This window comes from Cynoglossus semilaevis, chromosome 15 (assembly GCF_000523025.1).
Source record: "Cynoglossus semilaevis isolate Cse_v1.0 chromosome 15, Cse_v1.0, whole genome shotgun sequence".
Taxonomy (NCBI): Eukaryota; Metazoa; Chordata; class Actinopteri; order Pleuronectiformes; family Cynoglossidae; genus Cynoglossus; species Cynoglossus semilaevis.
In genome coordinates this window covers 5,162,294-5,186,601 of record NC_024321.1, presented here as the reverse complement: position 1 = coordinate 5,186,601, position 24,308 = coordinate 5,162,294, and the positions used below count along the sequence as shown (strand labels likewise).

Sequence of the window (24,308 nt, the reverse complement as noted above, 5' to 3'; positions counted from 1 at the left end):
GCATTCTGACTTTGTGATTGTATTAGCAATGCAAAATAAAATGTAATACCTGAGTATAATAACAGAGTAATTGTATTAAATCAAGATTTTTGAAAAAAATAAAATAAATAAATAAAATGCATACGAATCAATAAACGTTTTAGGACAGAAAAAGTAAAACATTTAGCCTGTTGCATGTTGAAAGGTTTATAAACTCCAGTCACAACTGTTTTTTTTTTTTACTCGTCTCAATTATTATGGAAAACTCTTGCATGTACTCACTGCCGTTATTTACCATTACTTCCTCTGAACCATGACATGTACATAAACGCCGCTGTCTTCAAATCCTGTCCAAACGTCCGTACAGCGTGTCATTCTCTGCTTAAATGAAACCAAACAAGATTTCTTTTTCCCTTTTATTTAAATTAAAAGCCGCTGCATAAAGTAAGTAAGCAGATTTTTTTCCCCCACTATTTCAAATCCTATCTCATTCATCACTTCATGTCAAACAACTTGGGAGGCCTCTACATACTGATCCACATAGCATCATTTTGACTGACACGCCATGCCATTTCCATACACACATTAATCGGCACCACATGCACAGAGATTAATGATTTATGTCACGGGGGGGTGGAGGTGTGTGTGAGTGTGTGTGTGTGTGTGTGCATGGGAGCCAGTGTTACAATCAAGAGGCAAGCAATCAAGCACAAGGATCCTTTTGTGTTGTGTGGAGAAATGTTTCAGTGGCTGGCGGTGAGCCAGGTGTGAAGGACATGTATGTGCCATTCCAGAAATATGTCAGGCTGCATTGAATCAATCTGCGGTGGTATTACACCTGGCACACAAAACGAATTCCTGCTACTGCTTCAGCCGGGAAGAATTATGTGTGTTGTCATATTCTCGTTCAAATGAAAATGAAGCTCTCGACAGAGAGAGAGGGAGTTGCACAATTGTTGCCACAAAAATAGCTTGTTTATTTCTGCTTCGTGTGCAGGAGTACAGAACCCTTCTTTTGCAGCTCAATAGATATAAAATAAGTCTAGTTGAAATGTTAATTGCAGAAGAGATTTGCGCATAAATTCAGATTTTCTGATATTTGCCAAATGATAGTTATAGAAGGACTAGTTTGATGTGTTAAGTTAGAAAGTCGATTTTGATTTTTTTTTCAACAAACAAACTTAGCACATAATAATAATTTAATTTAGCACTCGAGTTTCATTTTTATTACTCACCAGCTTCTCCAAACAATTATTGCATAAAAACAGATTCATTCTAACACTTTATACCAGGAAGTGATCCAGTGTATAAATTTAGCATAGAGCAAAACTGTTGGCAAGCGAAAAAGTTAACTGATGAATGTAATTAAAATATGTAAAAGAAAAACCTCAAATCTCAAATTAAATAGAGCACATTTTTTTAGCAGTTAACGATTTAGTTAACTAGATATATTGAGGTAGCTAAAAGTAGCGATACAAAGTAGCAGCTAATATCTAATCAGCTAACGATAGCCTGCATTTTTGTTTAAATACAGTAGAAGGAAACATGTCCTAGATATACGTTTATATGTATTTAAACAGTATATATGCATATATATGTGTATATCTGTGTTTTTAAGAAACAAAGTCAGTCATATGACACTAGCAGTCAAGAAGCACACCTGTTAGACTGGACATCAACACATTCGTCATAATCATTTTGCCAGTTTTTGTTAACTGTCCTATTTTTGCCTGTGTTTTATGTCCTGCTGTATATCTGAGCCATCAGCACCTAATCCCTCTGTGTTGTATATGCTTTAAATTTGCTGTGGAGTCTTCTTACAGCATCATCTGCCAACTATGCACACACACACACACATTATAAATTCAGAGTAATTACACGCACAGGGTAGCAGACTTGCAGATGTTCACTGTCACATAATCCAACAGTGTCAGGTTCCACTACTGTAACGTACTGAGAAAGTCCGGCTATGCAGCAGAATTCCGCCACTGGATTATTAGTTTGATTTTTATGATGGAAACTGAGGCTCCATCATTAGCAGATGTTCAGAATGTGCTGCACCGACCGGGATTATGATGGCGGCACCGAGCCAGGAGGCTCTTCCGCATGACACAGACTCCATGGTGGGTTTTGGACCTGAGTCAAGAAGGGAAATCCTCGAGAAGGAAAGATTTTCTTCCCAGTTAGTAAATAATACATTAACTGACAAATACAGTATCAGTGTTAGTTCCTGGATTTATTTGGCGTTTTGGATCTTAAACCCGTCTGGTTTAACACAGGCACATTTTAAACCATTTTTCAACTAAGATTTTGTAAGCAAAGTGGCCTTTATTCAAGGAATCCAGAGAACTGCAGATTCTATAGACCAAACTTGTATGCTACAAATAATAACTCATGGGCTAATAGTTACTTCTCTTTTTGCTTTCTGATGATTTTTTAAAAAGTATGTTTACCTTAAAATTGTACTTTATTATAATGTATTTCCACCCTTTCAAGATTCGACATAAACTGACTCCACAGCATTAGAATTCCTTCTCTTATTTCCCTTTATGGAATTGTTTCTTGGGTAGAGCAGGAGGTGGTGGGGGTTCTAGGCCTCATCCTTTCCTCTTCAAGAATTTTCTACATCTGTATAAGAGAAAATGTTCTTGTGAAGTTCCTGTGGTTTCAGGAAAATCTGATTATCAAACAAACAAGATTTCAGAACTTGGTTTGCCTCCAGCTACAGTGCCATCCACCAAGTCATAATGTGGGACAGATATTTTCAACTGTCTGAATTAAACTGTGTAACATTTTGAGCCTCCGTTCCTTTGTGTGAGTTCCACTCAACCGTAGCTCCTACTTTCTCTGCGGCTCTGCTTTTCCACATTTCCACCTGGCCACTGAGATGGAGAAACACATTTCCCCAAAGTGTTTTGCCTTCACATGTATTTTGGTAAAATAATAACAACTAGGGAACAACAAAATAATCCTGAAATGGCAAACAATTTTACCCTAGATGGAAAAAAAATAATTAGAAAAATAATTAAAATGAGACTACAGTTATTCCACCTGAGCCCATTATCTGGGGACGACGCAGTACAGTCTGTCAGCATTGTAGGGGAAATTCAGTTAAACTAAGTTCATCTACTGCTGCAGACCCAGCAAACCCTTAAACAATATCTGTTTAAGGGTAAAACAATGAGAACCGTACTGAACCGTGGAAATGTCCAAAGGACATACATTAACTTGTAATTTCAAACAGTCATTGACTGCACAACATCAGTCATTCAATCTGTGAGCAGGATCATGAAAACGTGGAAGGAAGATTGCCGTCTTTGGTTTAAACAGGACATGATGTGACCACACAGACTAGGGATGGATGGAAATATGGAAAAGGGGGATGAAAGTTTGTTTGGAAAAAATATATATATCTATTTATCTATATATGGGTGGATATGATTTTATTATTTATTTTATAGGAAGAAGTTGAAAGGATGGGAGAGGACGATAGGATGATAACTGCTTTAAGGACAGAGGGAAATCATATTCTGAAGCTAAACTATTGGAATATAGACTATCCTATAATACTATACTATAATATAACACTATCCAAAGTGTCATTAAGATTCTGGATCAGTCTCTAAAAGAAAATGATCACCAGGGTTGTTGCTTCAGTTGTAGGATTATAAATGATGACAAAGTGAATTAATATAAATAATCGCTGTTTTTGAGATGGATACACAAAAGCTCTGATCAATAGTCAAAACACCTTCACAGAATTAATAAAGTTATACAACAGAACCTGACATGTCTATATGTTGATCATTTGGAAAATCCAACCTGTGTATCTGCAGATAACCTATAGAAACATTAAATGTATTTTAACTCTACATAATACAGTTCAGATTAATACCTGAATGTTGACTTGGAGCTAGAAGATTATTGAACTGAAATTCATTTATGAGATTGTTTTATTGATGCTGATTTATTCCACATTATTACTTTAATGCTTCAGATGTCTGCCTATTACGCACACATTAAATCAATAAGTGTGAACCCCAGACAGAGGAGCAGCATCACACAGAACCCATTTAATTTGAACAGTCTAATACAAAGCAGGAAACATTGATTCACTCCTCTGTACGGTGTAAGACACGGGGATATACTTCCAATTCATAGCTGCTGCAAACAAAAATAATAAACCAAAAAAAAAAAAAACTATTATTTATTTCCTAAACCAGGAATAAACTATTAGTAACTCGAAGCATGAAAATAGGAATAGACTATTAGTAACTCGAAGCATGAAAATACAACCAGGCTGAACAGTACAGCAAACAACACGAGCGGACAGAACAGAACAGAACAGAACACAGCAGCATAGGCTTGAACAGACAACAACCCAACAGGACAGAGTGAGGGAGAGAGGTGTATATGCAAAGGGCACCAGGTGATATAAGTGAGACTAATGACGAAGACAACAGGTGAGTGTGATCACACTGATTACACCACAGAGCAGAGAGCAGGACCAGGGAACAAACAGACGTCACAAAAACCAAGTCCTTTATACCATTTCCATAAACATTGAATACACTAAGGTAAATGCTTGGTTGTAGCCCTGAGGGGCACCAGCAGGGGGCTCTGGTTTCAAAGCCAAGTGCAGTTTGGGGGCATTTCAACAGTGTAGAATATATTGTGATTTAACAAGGGATGTGCCAAATGTTTTGAAGTGAGGAGAGAAGGGGAGATGGGAGCTCATGTGAAATACTGGTTACTGCAAATAAACTAACTATAAAGTATAAAATAAACATTGAGGATAACAATAAAACAAATACTGCGTTGTTTCACTAATAGTTAGCTTAAACAACAGCTGGAGCAGCCTCAAATTAGTGAAGTTAGCTGATTAAAAAATAAAAATAGCCCAATTTTTAGGCTTAGTTGTGTTAGCCAAACAAGCTAACCAAACCCAAGTTTAGATGTAGGTGTTGTTAAAATACTTAAAATAAATGGAAATAACAAATGTTAAACAGAAGAAGACAATTTATCAGAGAAAAGAGACAACATTATTTATACTTAGTTGACATTTTGCCAAAAACTTTCTCTGGCAATGACTTGTATTGCACCTAAAATACTGTATATTGAAGAGAGAAGCAGCTCCTGATGAAAAAAGTACAATTATGAGTCATGTGATATACTGTCTATGTTAGAAAGAGCCATGATTTTCCCCAGGTTCAGAGTTTGGAATTGCCTGGAAATATCCACACATCAGGAGCTCCCTGCTGTTCAGGACACAAGGATCAGGAATAAATTGAATCTTCGCCACCTTAAATTTGGGAAAATGGGACTCATTTCCTCCTTAAATTCTTTTCACAGTTTGGACCAAAACCACAGTCAAATTTCTCCAGGGCCACACAGTGAAAGTGTCCGCTGCTGCTGTTGTTACAGGAGGTTATTACCATATAAATGAAATCATCTTTAAGACCTTTCAACGTGCTATGATGAGGTTCAGTGTGGGTTTAGCAAACATTCCCGGGCCCCCTGTGTTTCCATCCATTTCACCTGTTACAGAACTGGCATTTCACAGCTGCCTGTGAGACACTTGTATAAAACAGACTGTTAGGACCAAAGAGGGCATTTGTTTGTTTGACAGTTTCTCTGCCAAAAAAGGCAGGCAGGTCTAATGGGGTTTTTGCTGCCAGGCAGCGGCTGTGAACTCGCTCATGTATACATTTCAATCACCGTGGCTGCTGCTCAGCGGACACTAGCAGAGGAGCCCGGCTGCAGGCTTGTAGGTCTCTGCCAATGTTAGCTACGACCCAAAAGGTCTGCTGTCTTGTTTCTAATTTCCTCTGTTTATTATATATTTTTTGTATCAAAGACCTGACAGTTTCATTGGACCACCTTGGAAGGGGCAATCAAATATGAACAAGGAGACAAAAAAGCCAACAAAACCTGTGTGTCAAATGTGTGTGTGTGCAGAAAATAGAGAGGGACTCCACACTGTGAAGTGCTGACATCTGCTGCAGGACCTCGCAGGACTGGAATGTGATACTCTCCTTTACACAAAGGCCCTCGGCCCTTGCAGAAGGCACAAGAAGACCTCTATATGCCCCCCTCCAAACCTCTCAAATCTCCACATATGAAATAACTGTAACTCAGTGTCTTCTTTTCACTTAATTTTCCCAGCGATTAGCTCTGATTAAAGCACAGAATCCCTCCCTTCGTACCTTGATGCTGCAGAGCAATGGTCGCCCTGCACTTTCTTTGAGGTGGTAGTTTCCGAGCTATTTGGGAGTGGGGGTAAATTGCTTCTGCATTGCGTCATGTGTCTGGCTGAATGGTTTCAATATGTCTCCAGCTCTGCTTTGATTGTTGTGTCTGTGCTGCAGCGGACTCACCAGAGGACTGGTGGATACACACACACTGGACGCTGCCAACAATGGGATGGGAGGAACCACATGAAAGGCCGCCGGCTGATGAGGTACAACAGTGTGTTGGAGGGAGAGAGGAAATTGGGAACAGGAGGGAGTATTGTTCCAAGTAGTGTCTCTGCTTGGACATGACAAATTGAGAAGCCCTTTTAAACATTTCCGTTCCCCAGAAATATTTGGGGAGAAATTCACAGCAGCATGTTTAAAAGTTCTGCGTGGGAATGCATTAATCTTTCACCTCCCTATTGGCAGAGTGGATCCAAAGTTTAAACAATCACCGTGTGGTTAAAAACCAGCTTACTCCGGCACATTTTTAACAAAAACATGGCTGTTGAATCATAAGGATCCCTGTTGTGTATAATCTGAGGATTCCTTTGTTTAACTATGTATAAATTTAATGGACCTTGATGCCCCCGGGTAAGAAAGAGTAAGTGACCACAAGGGCCGCAATGTTCCAGTCTAATAGAGTGAGTCAGAAGAAATGGTATTTATGAACATCAGCATCACAGTAGGAGAAACTGAGAGTGGATTCCATTGGATTTGGTTTGTGTTTTCACTCCTTATAGACCAAACTGTTCAAAAGCCACACCATGGAAAAAGTCAGGACAGAAAGGATTAACTTTGAGGAAAACTATAATCATACATTGACACAGGAAAAATATTTACACAGAATGAGTCGTGGAATCACATCTGTACTGTTTTTTTTTGTCCTGAGAATTCACAAAAAATCTATTATATATTATAAAATAGTCTGAAATTTAATTAAATATAATTTAACAAAACATCACAAATATGAAGTGTTTTTTTTTTACTTGTGTATGTTTGACATGTATTGTGTAAATATTGAGTTTGGAACAGCCATATAATATAGTTAAACACATTGCACCTTGTTATGTTATATTGGCAGTATTGGCAGTGTCTCCAGAAAATATATAAACACATATACACTTACATCTTACTCTCAGAATGCATTCCTTTTGTTACTCTGTCTCGTTTTTTATTTATATAACACAATGCAGCAGTTTTTCCACAATAAATGTGTTTTATAGACCCATCTCTTCCACAACAGCCTCCCTTTAATTTTTTTTTTTTTTGTATCTCTATCTGCAGACCTTCCCAGGAAAAGTGTGGAAATGTGCCAGTTTGTAACTTGTTGAGTGTGAAACGGCTCATTGGCCACGGCAGCAGCAGCAGTGGAATAGTTAACATCCCAGGGAGTTTCCTCAGCCCTGCAGTGAGGCTGTACTTCATGTACAGCACCTGTTGTGCCGTCAGTTGGTACTCTCCAACAACCCAACCCCGAGCGCACAGCGATATTTCATCCCAGTCCGCACCAAGTTATGACTGGAGGAGCTCCTCAGCCCAGACACAACCAGGACTTCAGACCGTATCATGTTGCCACACTCTGTCGCCGCGTCTGCGTGTGAGGTGCGAGTGTAACGCTGAAGATCAGTGGAGACCTTCACACAGAGGCGAGCGCACTGGGGGACGCACACTTCAGCCGCCGCTTCTTATGATCTCGCTTTATAACACGTTCATGATATGACCACGAAGGGACGCTTATGCAGCTAATGCCAGGATTAATAACACATCCAATGACAAACTTTGTCCAACTCGGTGCTTGAACTTTCCACTGAACCAACAGGTGCGCACTGGCATTGCGCAGCAGCCTCAGATCTGGAGTCTTGGGAAGGAGGATTAGCTCTAATTAAAAAACAACAAAACAAAACACTTTTCCCAGGACTGATGCTTCAGATTATGTGGATTCTACTCTGCTTCCACCACCTCCAAATGCGCCCCAAACAGCACTGGTGTCCCGTGAGTGACGCGCGCATGTGGTAGTCCAAACCATCCCGTCTACAGCGCTCTGTGATCGCCAGCCACCACTCACTCATCCAAATGATCCTTCCATTATTATTCCTGCTTGCATCGCTTCTCCAACACTATGGCTCGGAAGCGGAATCAAGTCATGTCACCAAATTTCACCTTCCAAGTATAAAGGAGCTGAACGGTGAGTTTTTCAGTGCGTTTTCCCCGCATGTCTGAACATGAACTTGGGGATTTGTGAGATGCTTTATTTTCAAACAGAGATTAAACTCAGTCTTGTATTTGAAAAAAATGGAAAAATCATGCATGGATCTGCTATGAATGAAAGTGTTTCATTCTGTGCAAACAGCATTATCCAGGGTAGGAAGTGCATCGTTCCCCCTTTATAAGCTTTAATGCATACTTTTGTATGTTTAAGGGAAGGAACTCCTCTGGAAAAGTCAGATCTCCCAGGGAGAAGTTTTTTCCTGTGATCATTAAAAAAAGATTCCATTCATGCAGTGCTCATTCCAGCCAATGTGGTTTAGCTTCACCCTGTGGGTTGCCACTGAGCTGCAACAGCAAAATTAAAAATCCAAGTCCTCCTAGTGTTTAAGTGTAGGATTAGATAAAGCTTAAGATGACTGTCACAGCCTGTTTAGTGTATGCAGGAATTATAGGTTAGTACAGGTGATCACAGAGCAAGTGGATTTCCTTCCCTCATCTGCAGGGGGTGATCAAAACACAATGCGAATGCACTGGTCCATGAGTTATAGTTGTTACATAAACATCTGTTTTCATAAGGAGACAAAATGACTTACTGTACAAAAACATGATGAAAATCACATGTATTGACCAGCGGAAAATCACATGGTCTGAAGTTCAAGACTGAACACCTCTGCTAACATCACTACTGCTGACTTTGTCTTCGGGTTTTATCAACAGCTGACATTTTTTGGTCTAAGTTGTATTCCGGATGGTCAACATTTCCATTTAGACGCATTCTATCCACCTGTAAAGGACACAGTAAAAGAGAAAATGTAGACAGAGGGCAGCATTACAGCTGGACACAACGTCACACATTTCTAGTAAAGGAGTTAGATGATGTTTCACTTTGTTTTGTATAATTATTGATTTTTTTTTTTAAGTGAATCACTCCATTCTCTTTAAGCTGAAAGTCAGCAAAGATCGTTTCAAGCACTCCCACCCTTGCTTTTTTTTTTTTTTTTTTTTTTTTTGGAGTGTGAAGGAAGTAGGAGTTCCCCCCGTTCCTAACTGACAGGAGTAGAACCATGTGTAGTCTTTTGCTGCATCTGCATCAGGGTTCAACAAGTCAGAGATCTTCTGATATTGTTGTTTAGTGACTGTTGCCTCTCTAACAGCCTGAGCCAGTCTGCTCCAACTTCAACAAAGTTCTTCTTTTGTTTTCTACTCATGAAGTTTGTGTGAAATATTCACAATAGATCAACAGGCTTTGTTTTGTCAACTGTGCTATGATCAAGAATTACTTTTCTTCTTTTCATCCTGATGCATGGCTTGCAATATAGTTCTGCACGACCTGTAGACTACCTACAGTCTACGTGCCTGTATTCATTGTCATGTGACCAGAAGTTTGAAGTAAATGCAGTTCAACAACATGGCATGGACTAGCTGGTGCATGAACCTGTCGGAACATTTTGAATGTTTAAACTCACACTGTTAGAGTTTTACAGAACAACATGATAGAGAGAGAAAGAGAGAGAGAGAGAGAGAGAACACAGGACCACACAGCGAACAGTTCAAAGTACCAACACGCCTGTACCCTGCAGATATTGCATCGGTCAGAGCTCATTCATTACTCAAGCCTTGTGTGCAGCAGCCTCTGGGTTCGACTGGCCTTGTGTGAGGACATGCAGCGCTGACTTCACTTCGGTTAACAGTCAGGGCTGGGGAAATCAGAGCCTCCCGCCGGGCTCTCTGAGTTTAATCAGTATGGCTGAGAAAGGAAAACAACAGGGGAGGAGAGGAATGAATGAGGTGGAGGAGGAGGGGGGCGATGTTAAACTGTCAAAGAACCTTTTAAAGCGGGCGGTCATACGTTGGTTGAGTCCAGGGCCTGTCTGTAACCTTTGACTGGAGTGTCTGAGAGCTCACTGTTCTGGCACACTTGATTACTGATGCTTTGTGAGACAATCTGATATTGATCTGAGTGGAGGAGTACAGAGAGCCAGGCCTGTCTGGCATATTTAGTAGTGCTCGCCTGAAGAGTTACAGTCCCTGGTGGTATTAAAACTCAGCCAGTGCCTGTTGATGACTCCATAAGATATCAGAGTGGGCTGTTCTCCCATCTGTCACACTTTGTCCCATTCACCTCTGGAAAACTCAATGTGTATGGGCTCTGAAATTTTGGATTTTTTCTTTTAGTGCAATGAGGTCATAAATGACTGTGAACATTTCCTTCCTCCTCCTTTAAGGGTTTTTGTTACAATAACATGAACTGCTGTGTTGGTTCATGTGTTTGCCACATGGTTCTAAGATTTTGTGGCTATTAAGAAAATACATAATACAAAATGACTGCTGGAATGCTTTATAAACCTTTGAGAATTGAAACACGGTTGAAGGAATATGCATTTACCAGCTAACTGCCACGGCCACCTAAAACTGCAGTTGCCTTTAGTTATTTACTTGTAGGAAAAAAAACACTCTGGTACCTTTGATTCAACAAATATGTTTTTTTTTTTACAAAGAACATTTCTGAAAATATGGAGCATAGTCTGTTTACAAAGCAAGTATAGTAGGTAAAGATGGGCCTCTTCTGGAATCAGTGCAGCGGCGATAGCTTCTCTCTAAAGGATGAATACTATTTGATGACATTATAGAACCAGGGTTTTTATAAGACATAATTCTGGAGGTGCTGCACCCATGTATACATACTTAACTTTGCAAGTGGGCCAAATTTTATGTACCATAACTTGTCCTGTGTTGGGCCTTAAATATTCTTCTCTCCTAGACATGCAGCCTAAATTACATGTCTTTACCTACAAATATATTGTGTCCAGTGGTATACATGTGGTAATTAGGATGTATGCCACAAATTTCAACCAAGGTTGGTCAAATTCTGACTCATATTTACCTGGTCTGCTGTGGATTGTCAAGTTTGGGTGATGTTGGCTAATATGTAGCCCACATTCTGGAATACCAAACATGGGCCATGAAAAGCCTACTGTTTGTGCTGTCTGAGCCAACTGAAATAGGCTGTGTGGCTGTTCACTGCATAGCATCAACATTGTCTTGTACCTTTATCGATCTAACTACGTTTTCTAATTTTTTTTTTTTTTTGGATAAAGAAAAATAATTTTACATAAAATGTGCCCTACCTGCTTGCCTCCACACATATCTCCCTCTGAGTGACACCTGAGGAAGGTTTGGAGGAGGTTAGAGCTGGCAGCAATCACAGACGCCACTGTTGCTCTAAAGATTACAAGATTTGGGGGAGGGATGGTGTGAGAAAGGTCACAGGCCCAAAGGCCGAACATGTGCATGTTTCCATACGTGCGTGCCGACATCCACGATACAGGGTTGTATTGTGCATTCATTTGAATGTGATGTAGACAAACAGGCAGTTTAGAGTGGGGATTTGGAAACAGGAAAGAGGCTGGGTGGCCTTGTTTTGAATCATGACTGTTTCAGGTCTAATGAAAGTGAAGTGTACATCATCCATTCATTCAAAGGTGACTGGGAACAACTCTAAATGGCACACTCAGGGAAATACGAGCAGCTTTGATCCTTTAAGGGCTCAGCGAGTAAAAGTCCTATTCATGCTTTTCCCACTGCTCAGTATAGTATAGTAAAATGTTTCCCACTTGTTTAACAACTGGGTTAAATGCAGAGGTCACATTTCTTTTTGTTTCTATGTGTGTACAGTTTTTCATGAGAATAGAGCCACACACTGTATAAAGAGTGATTTGGGTACACCAGATAAAAGCTAAAACTATATATATAATATAACATTTTGATTACACATCAGTTGTTTTTCTATTAAAATATTAATTTTGATTGCATTTTTAATATCAAGTTTTTTTTTATGCCTTTAAGTATTAAACAACCAATTACCAATATTACTGGGGTTTTACCCTGTAGCTACAAGAATAGCAAATAAACCTTTGTTGCCTCATAAATATCTAGAAATGACGCCAATAGAAGGCTATACAAGGGAGTTGAATGAAGACTGGGATTCACAAGTTTCATCAAGTCGAAAAAAAAGCTGCAGCTCTGAAGAGTTGGTCAGTGCTTGGCTGGATCAAGCCCCAACATATGAAGGGATCTGCATTGGCCTGATCAGCTCTGCTCTCAGCTCCGTCTGAAAGTGTTATTTTCAAAACAAAATGTCACTAAAGCTCATGGGAAATGTAGTATTTAGAGTTTAGCCCCAGCTAAAATCCCAACGTCACAACATTAGACTATTGTTTCCTTAAAGCAGATTTTGTTTTTTTGGGAAAACCCAGAGGATGTCACTGAGCTGAACTTAATCCCCAACTTCAACTGTCTGACATTTTTAGCTCTCAAGTGTTTGAAGATATTATTGTCTTCCCTGCAGCATTAAGTAATATTAAACTGTCTTAAATTATATATTTGTGCAAAGTTGAGAAGCCTCAAAATCCCCCTTTTTTTCCCTTCTCATTCCAATTGTTCCCAAATCTGCCCTGACTAGAACAAATATAGGGGTTTATACAAGTTTGGACTTTTTCAACTGGCAGCTGCGAGGCCTGCCAACAGGCACTGAAGTTTCCACTATGTTATTTTAAGAGGTTTCCACCATGCTTAACTGTGTGCTTTAATTTCAAATTGTGATACAGCTCAGCACAGAGCGATGAAACCAACCTCAGCGGATCTTGTGGAATTTCTCTTTAATACAGGTCAGATGTTCTCCCTGGCTTGCCTGCCTCCCTGCAAGGGAACGCTTGTTTCCACTTAGAGGAAGCTATATTTTGATCGATATGCTTGAATGAATGAATGCAACACGATGCATTTAATCATTGCAGGGGGCAGCGCACCAGCCAAGAAGCCATCCAGCCACCAGGAATGCTTGGCTGTATTAAAACCACCACAGAGAATGGATGGCTGGAATGTTCAATGAACTCAGTGGGATGCAGAGAGAACAACAATTACACCCGAGTATATCACTATTATCAGATAGAAACCGCATATATAAAGACGGGGCTTTGGCAGCATAGTTAGGATGATTTCTTGTTTTCTCCAAGACGTGGATGCAGCTCACATTATGAACAATGGACGTGAGTTTTACTTGGTTTTTCCTTAACGTTCACGACCACAGAATGTAAAAGTTCACAAATAAACATTCAGGGAATGTAAGGGGGAAAAAAACTCCATAGACCTGCAGTTCTGGCTTTTTTTTCCAACGATACCCCGGGACCAGCGAATACAGGCGCGTCTATGTGTCCTGGCAGGGAGAAGGTTTTCCTCTTGGTATCTTTCTCCAGAGTGGGGGGACCCACGCAGGATAACACTGTCTGTGTTTTCCCTGTCAGCACTGTTTGGACATGGATTGCTGTATTTGGCAGGGAGAGCATGCCACTGCCTGTCTGCTGTTTGTCGTTTCTGAGGGTCGGGGCACCGTCTCCCCCGTCTCCTCCAGCAGCCAAGTGACTTTCGGAGGGATGTGGGTCACGGTTTAGTGGAGATGAAATGTTCTCAATTTAGTCCGGTCTCTGAGTCAGACAGCTTCAGGGACAGACAGTGCCGCCACTACAGTATTGGCTGGTCCTCTAAGGTCAATGGAATAATAGTACCATAAGCTGAGTTTTCACTTCATGATACCAGAAACTTTAATAACTTTTGTCCTACCTATAATGCTATAACATAAAGCCAAAATCCAATATAATTTCTTCATTAAAGTAATAAACAAAGAAAGGGAAAAAAAAAATAACAGAAAATCATTATCCTGCTTCTGAGTCAGAAGTAATAATTATTCCTTTGTGAGAATGTTCTTTAAGAACATCTGAATTTAAGGCGGGTCACAGATATTTATTTTGCCATTTTAACTGGAGGCTAAATATGCAGATGAGGAGTTCATTGTTAGACTCTGATGATTCAGAACTGTGTGGTGCATCTCCAAAGCAAAGATTAGTTTGATGTGGTTTCTTTCATTAGATATAATTCAGAAGAGGATCAAATGTTAAAAGCTCAAGCCGTCCTGCAGCTTACTTCTCTGACATTTTTAATCAATTATTTTTTTAAGGAAAAACCCAATATTCTACTCTGGACTAGTCTAGGCAACATAGAGTATTGCCATCACTGTTTTCTGCCATATCTATGCTAACAGAACATTCAGATATTTTTTTTAAAACTCTTTTTGATATTTTGCACCATTGTGGTTGTTGATATTTCATGGTTGTTTATAAAAGCCAAGCATTCGACTCAGACAGGCTAACTGGCTAATCTGGTAGAAGTAAATTGAAATCGTAAAATCCAGATGAAGGAATTAAAAACAGCTGCAGTTAATGAGCACTTCAGACAAATTCCTAAAAGTACTTCAGTCCAGAAGCAGATTAAAAATGACAGACTGTCAAACCCTGGAAGGGTTACCGTAGCAAGGCCTCCAAACCACATAGAAAAGTAATAGGATTACAGTAAAAAGCAAGTGAGTTTAAGAGTTTGAAGAAATTCTCAAAAATCAAAAAGGTAAAGGTGCCCAGAGCAGTTTGAGATACTGAATGTGGGCTTCTGAGGCGCCGGTATCAGAAGTTCAGTGAGTGCAGCCGCAGCTCCCAGGTGTGTCTGCAACTGTCTGAATAGGAACCAGGGTGTTGCTGAGGAAATGCATTCATGTCCAGCAAACATTCCTGGATACGGAACATGTTCCAGTCATATCTGTGGTGTGACGCTGTGCATTTCTCACCATATTTCACCTTCTTATCAGTCCTGCATCTGTGTTGCTCTGCCTTTACTGGCTCATTGCTCTGCAATAAAAAAAGCAACACTCACTGTTTGCAGATAAGGATATTCAGAGCTCACCAGTTTGGCAAGACCAGTCCCAAATATTTGGCTTCGCCTGTGTTTTTGCAGCATTTGTAGTCTTTGAAAGCTGCAGTTTTATAAGTAGCTGAATTGCTTTTCCATGCAAGCAAGAATAAATTCAGATACAACTCTGTTTGATCCATTATCTAAATTGGATGATGGAAGTTAGTTTTTGTTTTAGTTGCTTCTTTTAGGAATAAAAAAAAAGGAAGAAAAATTCCACTGCCTGCAGGCTTAACAATCAGCTGGCACGGAGAAGATCAGCTCCGCATGAGGCCTCCTAAATAAAACAAACCCCAAAAAATGTTTGCAGAAATTCAACAATTGAGTATAATTGTACCTCAAAGAATAAAGAAGATGAAAAGGGTTACAGTTTATAAATCTGGACTTATAAACAAGCTAGTGAAAGTGTGTTTCCAGTGATTGTGGCAGACAGGAGAATAGAGTCTGTCTGCTCCAGTCTAAACATGAAGGGTGGAGTATATCTGCCCTAAGTCAGGGTTACTTGTTAGAGCAAATACCTGTCATTCACTACTGGAGGCACCGATGCTTCCTAACCTGCTTTACTTTTCTGCTCGACTGATTTTTTTTACTCCTGAGCCACTGTTCTAAAGATCGTGCTGACATACTGATGCCATGGGTCAGAACATGTCCAATAAATGTCTTCAGTTTTTCTTTAAGCTGCTTAAAGGGGGAAAATGTCTTCTTTCCTTTTCTTAAAATTGATACTTGATGTCAGTGTAGGAAATTTAAGCTTTTAAAAGGGGGGTTTTCTCCCTGTCAAATATCATCCTGGGGCATTTTAGTTCCGTTTCAGGACAATTTTATCATATTTTATTATAGAACTCATTTGCTAACTTAGCATTTTCAGAGTAGATACAAGTAGGTACTCGGGTCTCTTTTTGGCTAGTTTTGGTAATGAATTATTACCTCTTCTGCTGTTGCAGAGCCATTGTTTTAATGGCTCTGAAGCACTGCCAAGGAGGGTGGCAGTATTTTAACACAGACCTCAGTTGTCCTGTGTGGACCTGGAATACCACAGAAGGTCTTGGAAGTGACATGAGTTGACCCTAGTTATACCATCTCTGGAGGGTCATGTCTACTGAACTTGGCAGATGTCATCACCTCCTATCAAAGGGTCTCTCCAAGCGTCCTGTAATGACCTCTTCTTCTTGCTGGGCTCCACCAGCATCGCCTCACAGTTGATTGACAGGGAGTTTGACCCAGCGTAAATGACAGAATCCCACAGCTGTGTTTTTACCAGACTTCACCAGAGTTAAGGCAGTACATCAGCCATCTGAGGTGGTCTGAACTGAGTAAGTGGGACTAAAGCTTAATTAGGTTTGGTCTTAGCATATGTGTCTGCTCTATTCATGGTTTTTCTAATTAGCGTATGTGTCTGCTCTATTCATGGTTTTTCTGCAGTTAGCAAAGTGGATATTATAGAAATATAGTCAATACTATTTTCACATCTGTCAGTGAACGATACTAAAGGCTGCCTTTTTCATAATGTCAATCAGGAACAACAGAATCTGCTCATGTGTTTTCATCAATGTGTTGATGTTTCTTTCTGAGGATTCCTTTCATTATTTGCTACCATGCAAAAAGCTTTGATGAATCATCACATTTGTTGCAAAAAAAGATGCAAACGTGAAGAAATGCTGTTGCAATCATGGTATGAAAACATCCTGATGTGACTGGATATTTCCACAGAATCCCCATTACCACATTATTTTCCACCATAATGTGCACAGCAAGGATTCGGCAAAAGCAAACTCCAGTGGTTTCACTTCAGTATTATGATGGGGAGCTTCCTCATATCATAGGACTGTGTGATTTACAACAGAGCAGAGATTCTTTTAGTTTTCACTCAGCAACATTATAGTGGAAAATACAGCAATACAGAAGATGAGGAAGTGATGACAAAACATTAATAGAAGTTCTCCATGGCTGATTAGTTAATTCATTGAAAAGATTAAAAGGAAAAAAAAAATCATTGAATACAAATAATTCAATAACATTTCTTGGGCAGTTGTCATAAAGTTTCATGTGTAGGCGTGTTCAAAAACAAAAACAAAATAATCCTGAAGTTGAGATTAATCAATCCTAATAAAATCAATCATGTCAAGCCTGAATGAATGTGTTTCATTTAAATTGTATCCAAGCACCTCTTCCACTCCCACCTCCCTTTTTAACCTAATGTTACTAAATGGCTTTTTGATCAGAATCTCTGCTGGCATATCACACACGTATTATACCTACGATACAATGAAATTGTCCTTATTTCCCTTGTCCATATCTTATTCACAGATATTTTCAGTTCCCTTTAGAGGTGAACACTCCCAGAAGTCACATATGTCTCTGGAAATCAAGCCACAACTGTGTCTTCTTTATGTGCCATTAAAGAGTTGGAAAGTGAGAAGCTGCAGTTATTAAATGGAGATGTGAAATTTCACAGCTCTAAAGCGTTTAAGCGCTGTTCCATGCTGCCTGGATTATGTCACCTAACACATGGCGAGATGTGATATACGACGCTGCACCAGTGGCACACAGAGACAGTAACCCAATCACACATACTATTTTGAGAATGTACGGCTTTTCCCCAAAGCGCAAATAGGTTTTTCGGTGAAGACAGGGTACAGAGCGCTGACACTCAGATCCCCCATGGGTGGAGGTATCCATTTCTACGGCGCGAATGGAATGAAAATGCACATTGGCTATAAGGTCTCATAGCTGACTGGAATGATTTTACCACATGTGTGTTAGGGTGTGTGTTTGTGTGTAGATGTCTGTATCTAGTACACCAATCACCATTTAATAAAGTCTGATATGATTTTGTGGGGTCCTGCTGTTGACTGCAAGTAAAAAAGTAGTTGGTTTTCTGTGAGGTTTCACCACATCGAAATGCATTTTGCTGAATTTAATTTCATAAATATAAATATATACAAGAGTTCTCATTTAAAATTCACTATGTTTTTCTAATGATCTATTTTGGCAACGCTGGTCCGATTAGCTTTTATTTAATGTCATTCCAATGTGACAAATTATATAAATTCTGTGTTTAATGACACATTTGTGCACTGAAATCCCTTATTTGGCAGTGGTTTGCTGTCAGTCAAAGGAGTGACAGCTGCTGTTGAGGTGGAGCTGGAGGAAAAGGGACACAAACAGACACAACCCATCGCTGTGGCCAACCCAGAGATGTTTGGTTGCTGGTCAAATCACATAAATCACTGGCTTCACTGGGCTAGTGTTTTTGAAAACATAACACATAATAAAAAATATTGTCCCCTGACACCAGGGGTAACAGAGGACGCATGCAAACACCGGCCTAATTTGATTAAGCAGGTTGTATGGTGTGTGTAACACTGTGACACTTGGCTTGTTCTCTTCCTGTTCTGTTCACTGTTTGTCATCATGACATAATTGGGAAACAGGAACTTTTCTGACTCTCCTTTCACTCTCTGTCCTCATCCTGTATGATGTAAAATGTTACTTGGCAGCACTAACCCAATCATTTACTGGAAAAGTTAACTTTCTTCCTTTGACTGCCTTGTTCTGACACAAAGACATACACACACCCACACACACACACACACACACACACACACAGGGACTCTTCCAGTCAGTCAGCCACAGTTGTTTTTCACATTAAGTGTAACTTGGACACGTAGCAGCACTCACTCTGCCTTCCAGTGTGTACCACCGATGAATCCCTGCTCACAGTGCCATGCTAACTAATGAGTGTGTGTCTGGATTAGAAGAAGGACATGAGACTGTGGTTGCGGTTTGGTCTTTTGGTGCAGGAGGTGTGGAGAGAGAAGTGCTAATGCCCAGATGTTGCCTGGTTTAGGACCAGTCAAGTGGAAACACCATGTGAGCAAATCAGTCAAGTGCTGAAAACAGAGACCAGTTCAGAGCCGTTCTGGAATTACACACACACACAGTAGACTAGACTGGTGTAATGAGAGTATGTCAAACAATCCTCAGAGTGGAAGTGATATATCATCTTAAGTTTGTCTGATTGTTTCTTCTTCTGTCTTGCCAATAAAACAAAACATATGATAATCCTATTTGAGTGTTAGCTTTACTTGATTACAGTATGATCTTGAATAATTATAAATAAACCATAATGGAATAAAAACATAATCCTGAGGGGATTGGCCATCTGATAGACTTTATTTACAGGTTACAGCTTGACTTGTGGTGGCAGGAAAAGCACAGGTGAAACTAATAACATTATTTCTGGCTATTCTCCATGTAGGGCCGTGCCAGTGTTTAGTGCCAATGAGGACAGAATGCCAGCAGAGTATTTGAATTGGCACAGCTACTGTTCGTCTAAGCAGTTTTTATTTGTGTTATTGGTAGGACCGCTGGGGCAGTGGTCTACATCTGTGCCCCACAGCAAGAAGGTTCTTAGTTATGATTCTGGTCCAAATGAGACTGGAATCTGGTTTTATGAGTTAGGATCTTTGTACATTTCACTATGGACATGTATGTGTCTATTACTGCATATCAGCTAATAGTGTCATTACATTTTATTTTATTAAATAATATGTTTTATTTTTTCAATTTTTAACCAATGGTTAACTATTAATGAGAAGACCTTGTCAATGTGAATGCATTGCAATACTACAGTTCTATTCCTACAGTGCAACGTCACTCAATTTTTTGGCGATCCTCTATGCTAACACACTGGTAACATCATAATGTTTGACTTAAAAAACATTCGAAGTGGGCAAAATGTTATCAAAAAAGCACAACCAAAAAAAAAAAGCAAAAGTACGTCACTGTATGTCAAAATAATGGAACAAGACATCCTTATAAATTCTTTTGGCTATCTATTTTAGAAATCTTTTAGCTTTTAACTTTGGACCATTTCTGGCCTTTTCAACAATACTTTTTGTTGTCTCTATACTGAATTGAATACTGAACTGTTTTTCTTTTTTGCTTTTTCTGTAATCCTACAAATCATGGCAGTTGCGTGCTATGGAAGCCTAGCTGGACAGTTTTAATTTAAAGGTGAATCTTTAGAGACAAGGACTTTTTGAACAAGACATTTCCAATGACATGACATTTGATATGGCATCCCTGCATCTCTTATGGAATAGGTCATATAGTTGTCCAATCATAGGAGAGATTTGAGGAGATTGGTATTTAAGCTGTGTATCAATCACTTGGATTTGATTTTCTGTTACCTTGTTACCAAACTATACTTAAAATGTCTAATGTTTGCTGCAACAAAAACTACTGTAAGTCTACAGTTTCCCTTTCTTCAGAGGAAGAATGTATGGTTTGAGTGCTGTTCACACACCTACTGCATGAGTAATACTGTGAAAAAGAGGGGCCGTAAGAGACAAGTCTGACAGGTCACCTATCAGTTAGCAGGAAAAGGTGTTAACCACTGTCTTTCTTCTTCTTCTCCTCCATTTCCCCTCACATTTTACATCTGTTCCGCAGCCTCTAATTAAGGCTTTTACAGGCGACAGGCCTTGAAATGGCCCGGAACCACAACAGCTAATGAGATGCCAGTGACAAGGCGGGTCCCTCATGCACAACAAAGTTTGTCTGGATCTGTCTTTCATTTTCTACGCTGACAGCAGAGTTTGTACAACACTTTGTTTTCCTTCCCACCTGTTGACAGGCCTTATCTGAGATTTAAAGTGGGTTCAGTGAGTTGCCTTGTCTTTGGCACAAGTTTTCAGAATTGGATGCTGGTGGTGAAGGATTTTGGAGGAGTGTTGACACGTTTTCATGCACACTCACCACTGCCAGTATTGAACTTGTCTTTTACCAAGATAATGCAACACTTATGTTAACACAAGAAAAAATAAATGTAAAATTAATAGAACTAAATATGAATCGAGAATTGTCTTCCAATAATATGACACTGACTAATGATATAATTAAGCTACATTTGCTCTGGGGGACACGTTTGACAAATGTAGTTGTAACATTTCAAACAATAAAACTATTATTAGCAGATTTAATATGAGTACAAGTTAAACTTTAATTAAACTGTGTTGGTGTTTAACAGCTGTCTTAACCTCAATAGAGATGAATTTATCTGTAGGTAGTGAACTATGGCAGTTTTTATTGAGACAGAGGACAAAGACAGCATCACTGTCTCTAAAGAGAGCCTTTTCACTTTCCCAGTGATTGCAACATTGTTTAAATAGGTTGTTGTTTATAAAAGTGTTAATAAAGTTGTTGATATTCCTTTGGCTCAGGACGCCCTCTGCCAGTTTCGTTTACGAACCTTTGTCACTTGAGTTGTTGGTGAATTGTCGTTGGGAAGTCTAGAACTCATTTGGAGAGTTGCATGAAGTCATTGGAGAAAACTATCAGTGGTTCTTAGTGGTCATTAATTAAATCACATGCAATCCTGTTCATTTGGTATATATTACATTACAGATGCTATAATGTAATGTGTGGAGTTTCTTCATAATGTAGTTTTTGGATAGAAACTGGTGGTAATAGAGTGGTGGTAACAATCACTAATTGGGACTTTGTTTTACTTTGGTTTTTCTTCACTTTTCAACTGGGTTTTTAATTGCAAAACATGCCTGTCTCTGACAGACAGCAGGCAGATGTTGGCCCGCTCTGACCATGACTGACAGGGACTGCTGGCCTTTATTTGGCCCTTACAAAATGAACCTGAGTCCTGAGAGGTATATGAATATATATACATCGATGTATGTATTCTCAATGAGAAATCACTACATCATCAGCTTAAAGATAAATACAAAAAAAAAGAACTTACTTGAGATAATTCACTATTACATACACATTACATTACATACATAGAACGAGACACGCAGATTACAGGATTAGGTTGATAGGATACTCTATTGGATTCACCATATGTGTGGATCATGATTGGTTTTGTGTCTCTGCATGTGGCCCTGTTATTGATTGATGAACTGTCCAGGATCTCCCCCGCCCTCACCTTTTGGAAACTGATCAAAAGATAATGTGACAAGGAAAAAAATACTAAAGTAATTATAAATTAATAATAATAATACATTCTTACACAGAACTGTGTGACTTTTAAATATATATATATATAGAAGCAACATAGTATATTTGGCAGCAATGTGCAGAAAAGTGGGCTAAAAAGTAGGCCCTGCTGTATGTTGATGTGGTCATTGCTTCAATGTGGACCTAGAGCAAATTACTCAAGTATATTTTGATTCATACCAATATGAGGCCCAGATGATTGGTACAGTTCTAACCAGTTCAGCTTTTGCCCCTACCGACTCACGTGGCTCCCACATGGTCAAACTGGATGACTGCTTTTCAGATGCTAATAAATCATAATCTCATTCTCTCTCAACATGAGCAGGGTTTTCATTTACTGGCTGAGGTTTGATTATATTAAAGCAGTCTGTTACAAATGAGAGTCACTCAAGTTTGCCCTGCATGAAATTGACCAAGGAGAAAAGACAAAGATTGAGTCAGAGGCCTCGTCTGGTGATTGATATCACATTATAACACATTATAGCACATTAAAATCACATTATCTCATTTGCTGGTTTTTATCTCTCGCCTGATTTCACATAAAGGTGAAATTTATTGTAAGTTTAGACCAAGTGTGAAATTGATTATGATTGTGGGGAAAATGGAAACATTCATATGAACGTTTGTACAGACTTTCTGGTTCATGTTGTTTCAAATTGTCAAATTGTTAAACATTACTTGTGAACAAACAATCTGTACAACCAACCCTAATGTTTTGGATTGGTTTTGTTTGTAGGGATGGGAAGAATGTTCAAATGAATAATTTTCATCCACATGATTCGAAAAGTTGACAAAAACACCATAATGTAATTGTTATTTTTGATAATAGATCGACAAATTCATAAAAGTCTTGCAGGAATAAGTGAGTAGGTACTTTCCAAAATGTAATTTTATAAAAGGTCATGGAAAAGATCCAAGATGCACCCCAAACTTCCTTCATAGAGGAAGGCGAGGGAAAAAAGGCTGTTTCCTAACCTGCAGGTTACAGTCATTACTTGACAAACCCTGTCTTTTTCTTGTTCTTAATTCCACCTAAGCTGCGGTTGAACCACTCCCTTTCAAACTCTGTAGTCTGTTGTTTTAACTTGTGACATTTTTATAACCTCACACTGCTCTCTTCCAATGACACGACTTAGTAAGATAGCAGACAGATTAAATAATTCATCATACTGTATTTTGGTTGTTGTACTTCTGTGTAATCTGTGTACACTGGACATCTTTGTTATTAAGAATCACTGGTGCCATAATGATTGAAATACAAATCCTTGGATGAATGGATTCATAGAGGGCTGCTCGGAGAGAAGCGTTGTAATTATGCAATTATTTTATCCACCTCTTAGGGGAATTAACCTGCAGACGCTAAGTCACTGCCCTCATCCTCAGAGGTTCCCCTCAGAAACATCAATTTTCCCGATTTTTATAATCCTCAAATTGCTACTCTTGACAATTCCGAAAAAGAAAAGAAAAAAAAATCCTTTTGGCAAGTTAAGACGCTGTGATATTTGAGGAGATATTCTTTATTTCTCAGGCTATAAATCCATTTGATTTTCAGCATTGCTGGTAGGAAACAGTGGTGGGTGGTTTTTGGTAGCAAAATCATTATTGCCGAAGTAAGCTTATGACCAGTGGGGCGCCAGGTTAAATCCTGTGAGAATTTGCAGGAAGATGGATTAGACACAGTGCTAACATTTTTCACCAACTGTCGTCACGGTGTTTTTGACCAGACTAAGACAGCATGGCTGCTGTCTGTGGGCAGTAACAAGCTTGTGTGTGTGAGAGCCAGTGTGGGATGTTACAGGAAAAGAGCAGTTGTGCTCAGGAAACCCTCCCTTGGTAAATAGAGGTTGAAAGGAATAGACTTTCATTAGCTCTGAGTTCCTTCACTGCTGCTCCTCCTTCTACAGACAGCTGGGCAAAGTTTAGTTTACCGTCTTTAAGGAGGCTCGTTGAGCTGAATGATAAATATAGACTCTGGAAAACCCTCTCACAGAAACCACTTATTCTGAAACTTTCACTGTTAGAAACATGCTGGTGTACATGATATATTTTAAATATTAATGGTCATTTTTTATTAAG

The 24,308-nt window shown here is 39.3% G+C and overlaps 1 protein-coding gene across 1 annotated transcript in view; it reads left to right on the top strand.

Annotated features, from left to right (window-relative positions):
• The first annotated feature begins 8,288 nt into the window (after window positions 1-8,288).
• pdgfc (platelet derived growth factor c) overlaps window positions 8,289-24,308 on the top strand; it is a 40,480-nt gene continuing 24,460 nt past the window's right edge. Inside the window, exon 1 of the mRNA XM_008326606.3 lies at window positions 8,289-8,400. Coding sequence (XP_008324828.1) covers window positions 8,289-8,400 — 112 coding nt within the window. The remainder of the gene's footprint in view (window positions 8,401-24,308) is intronic.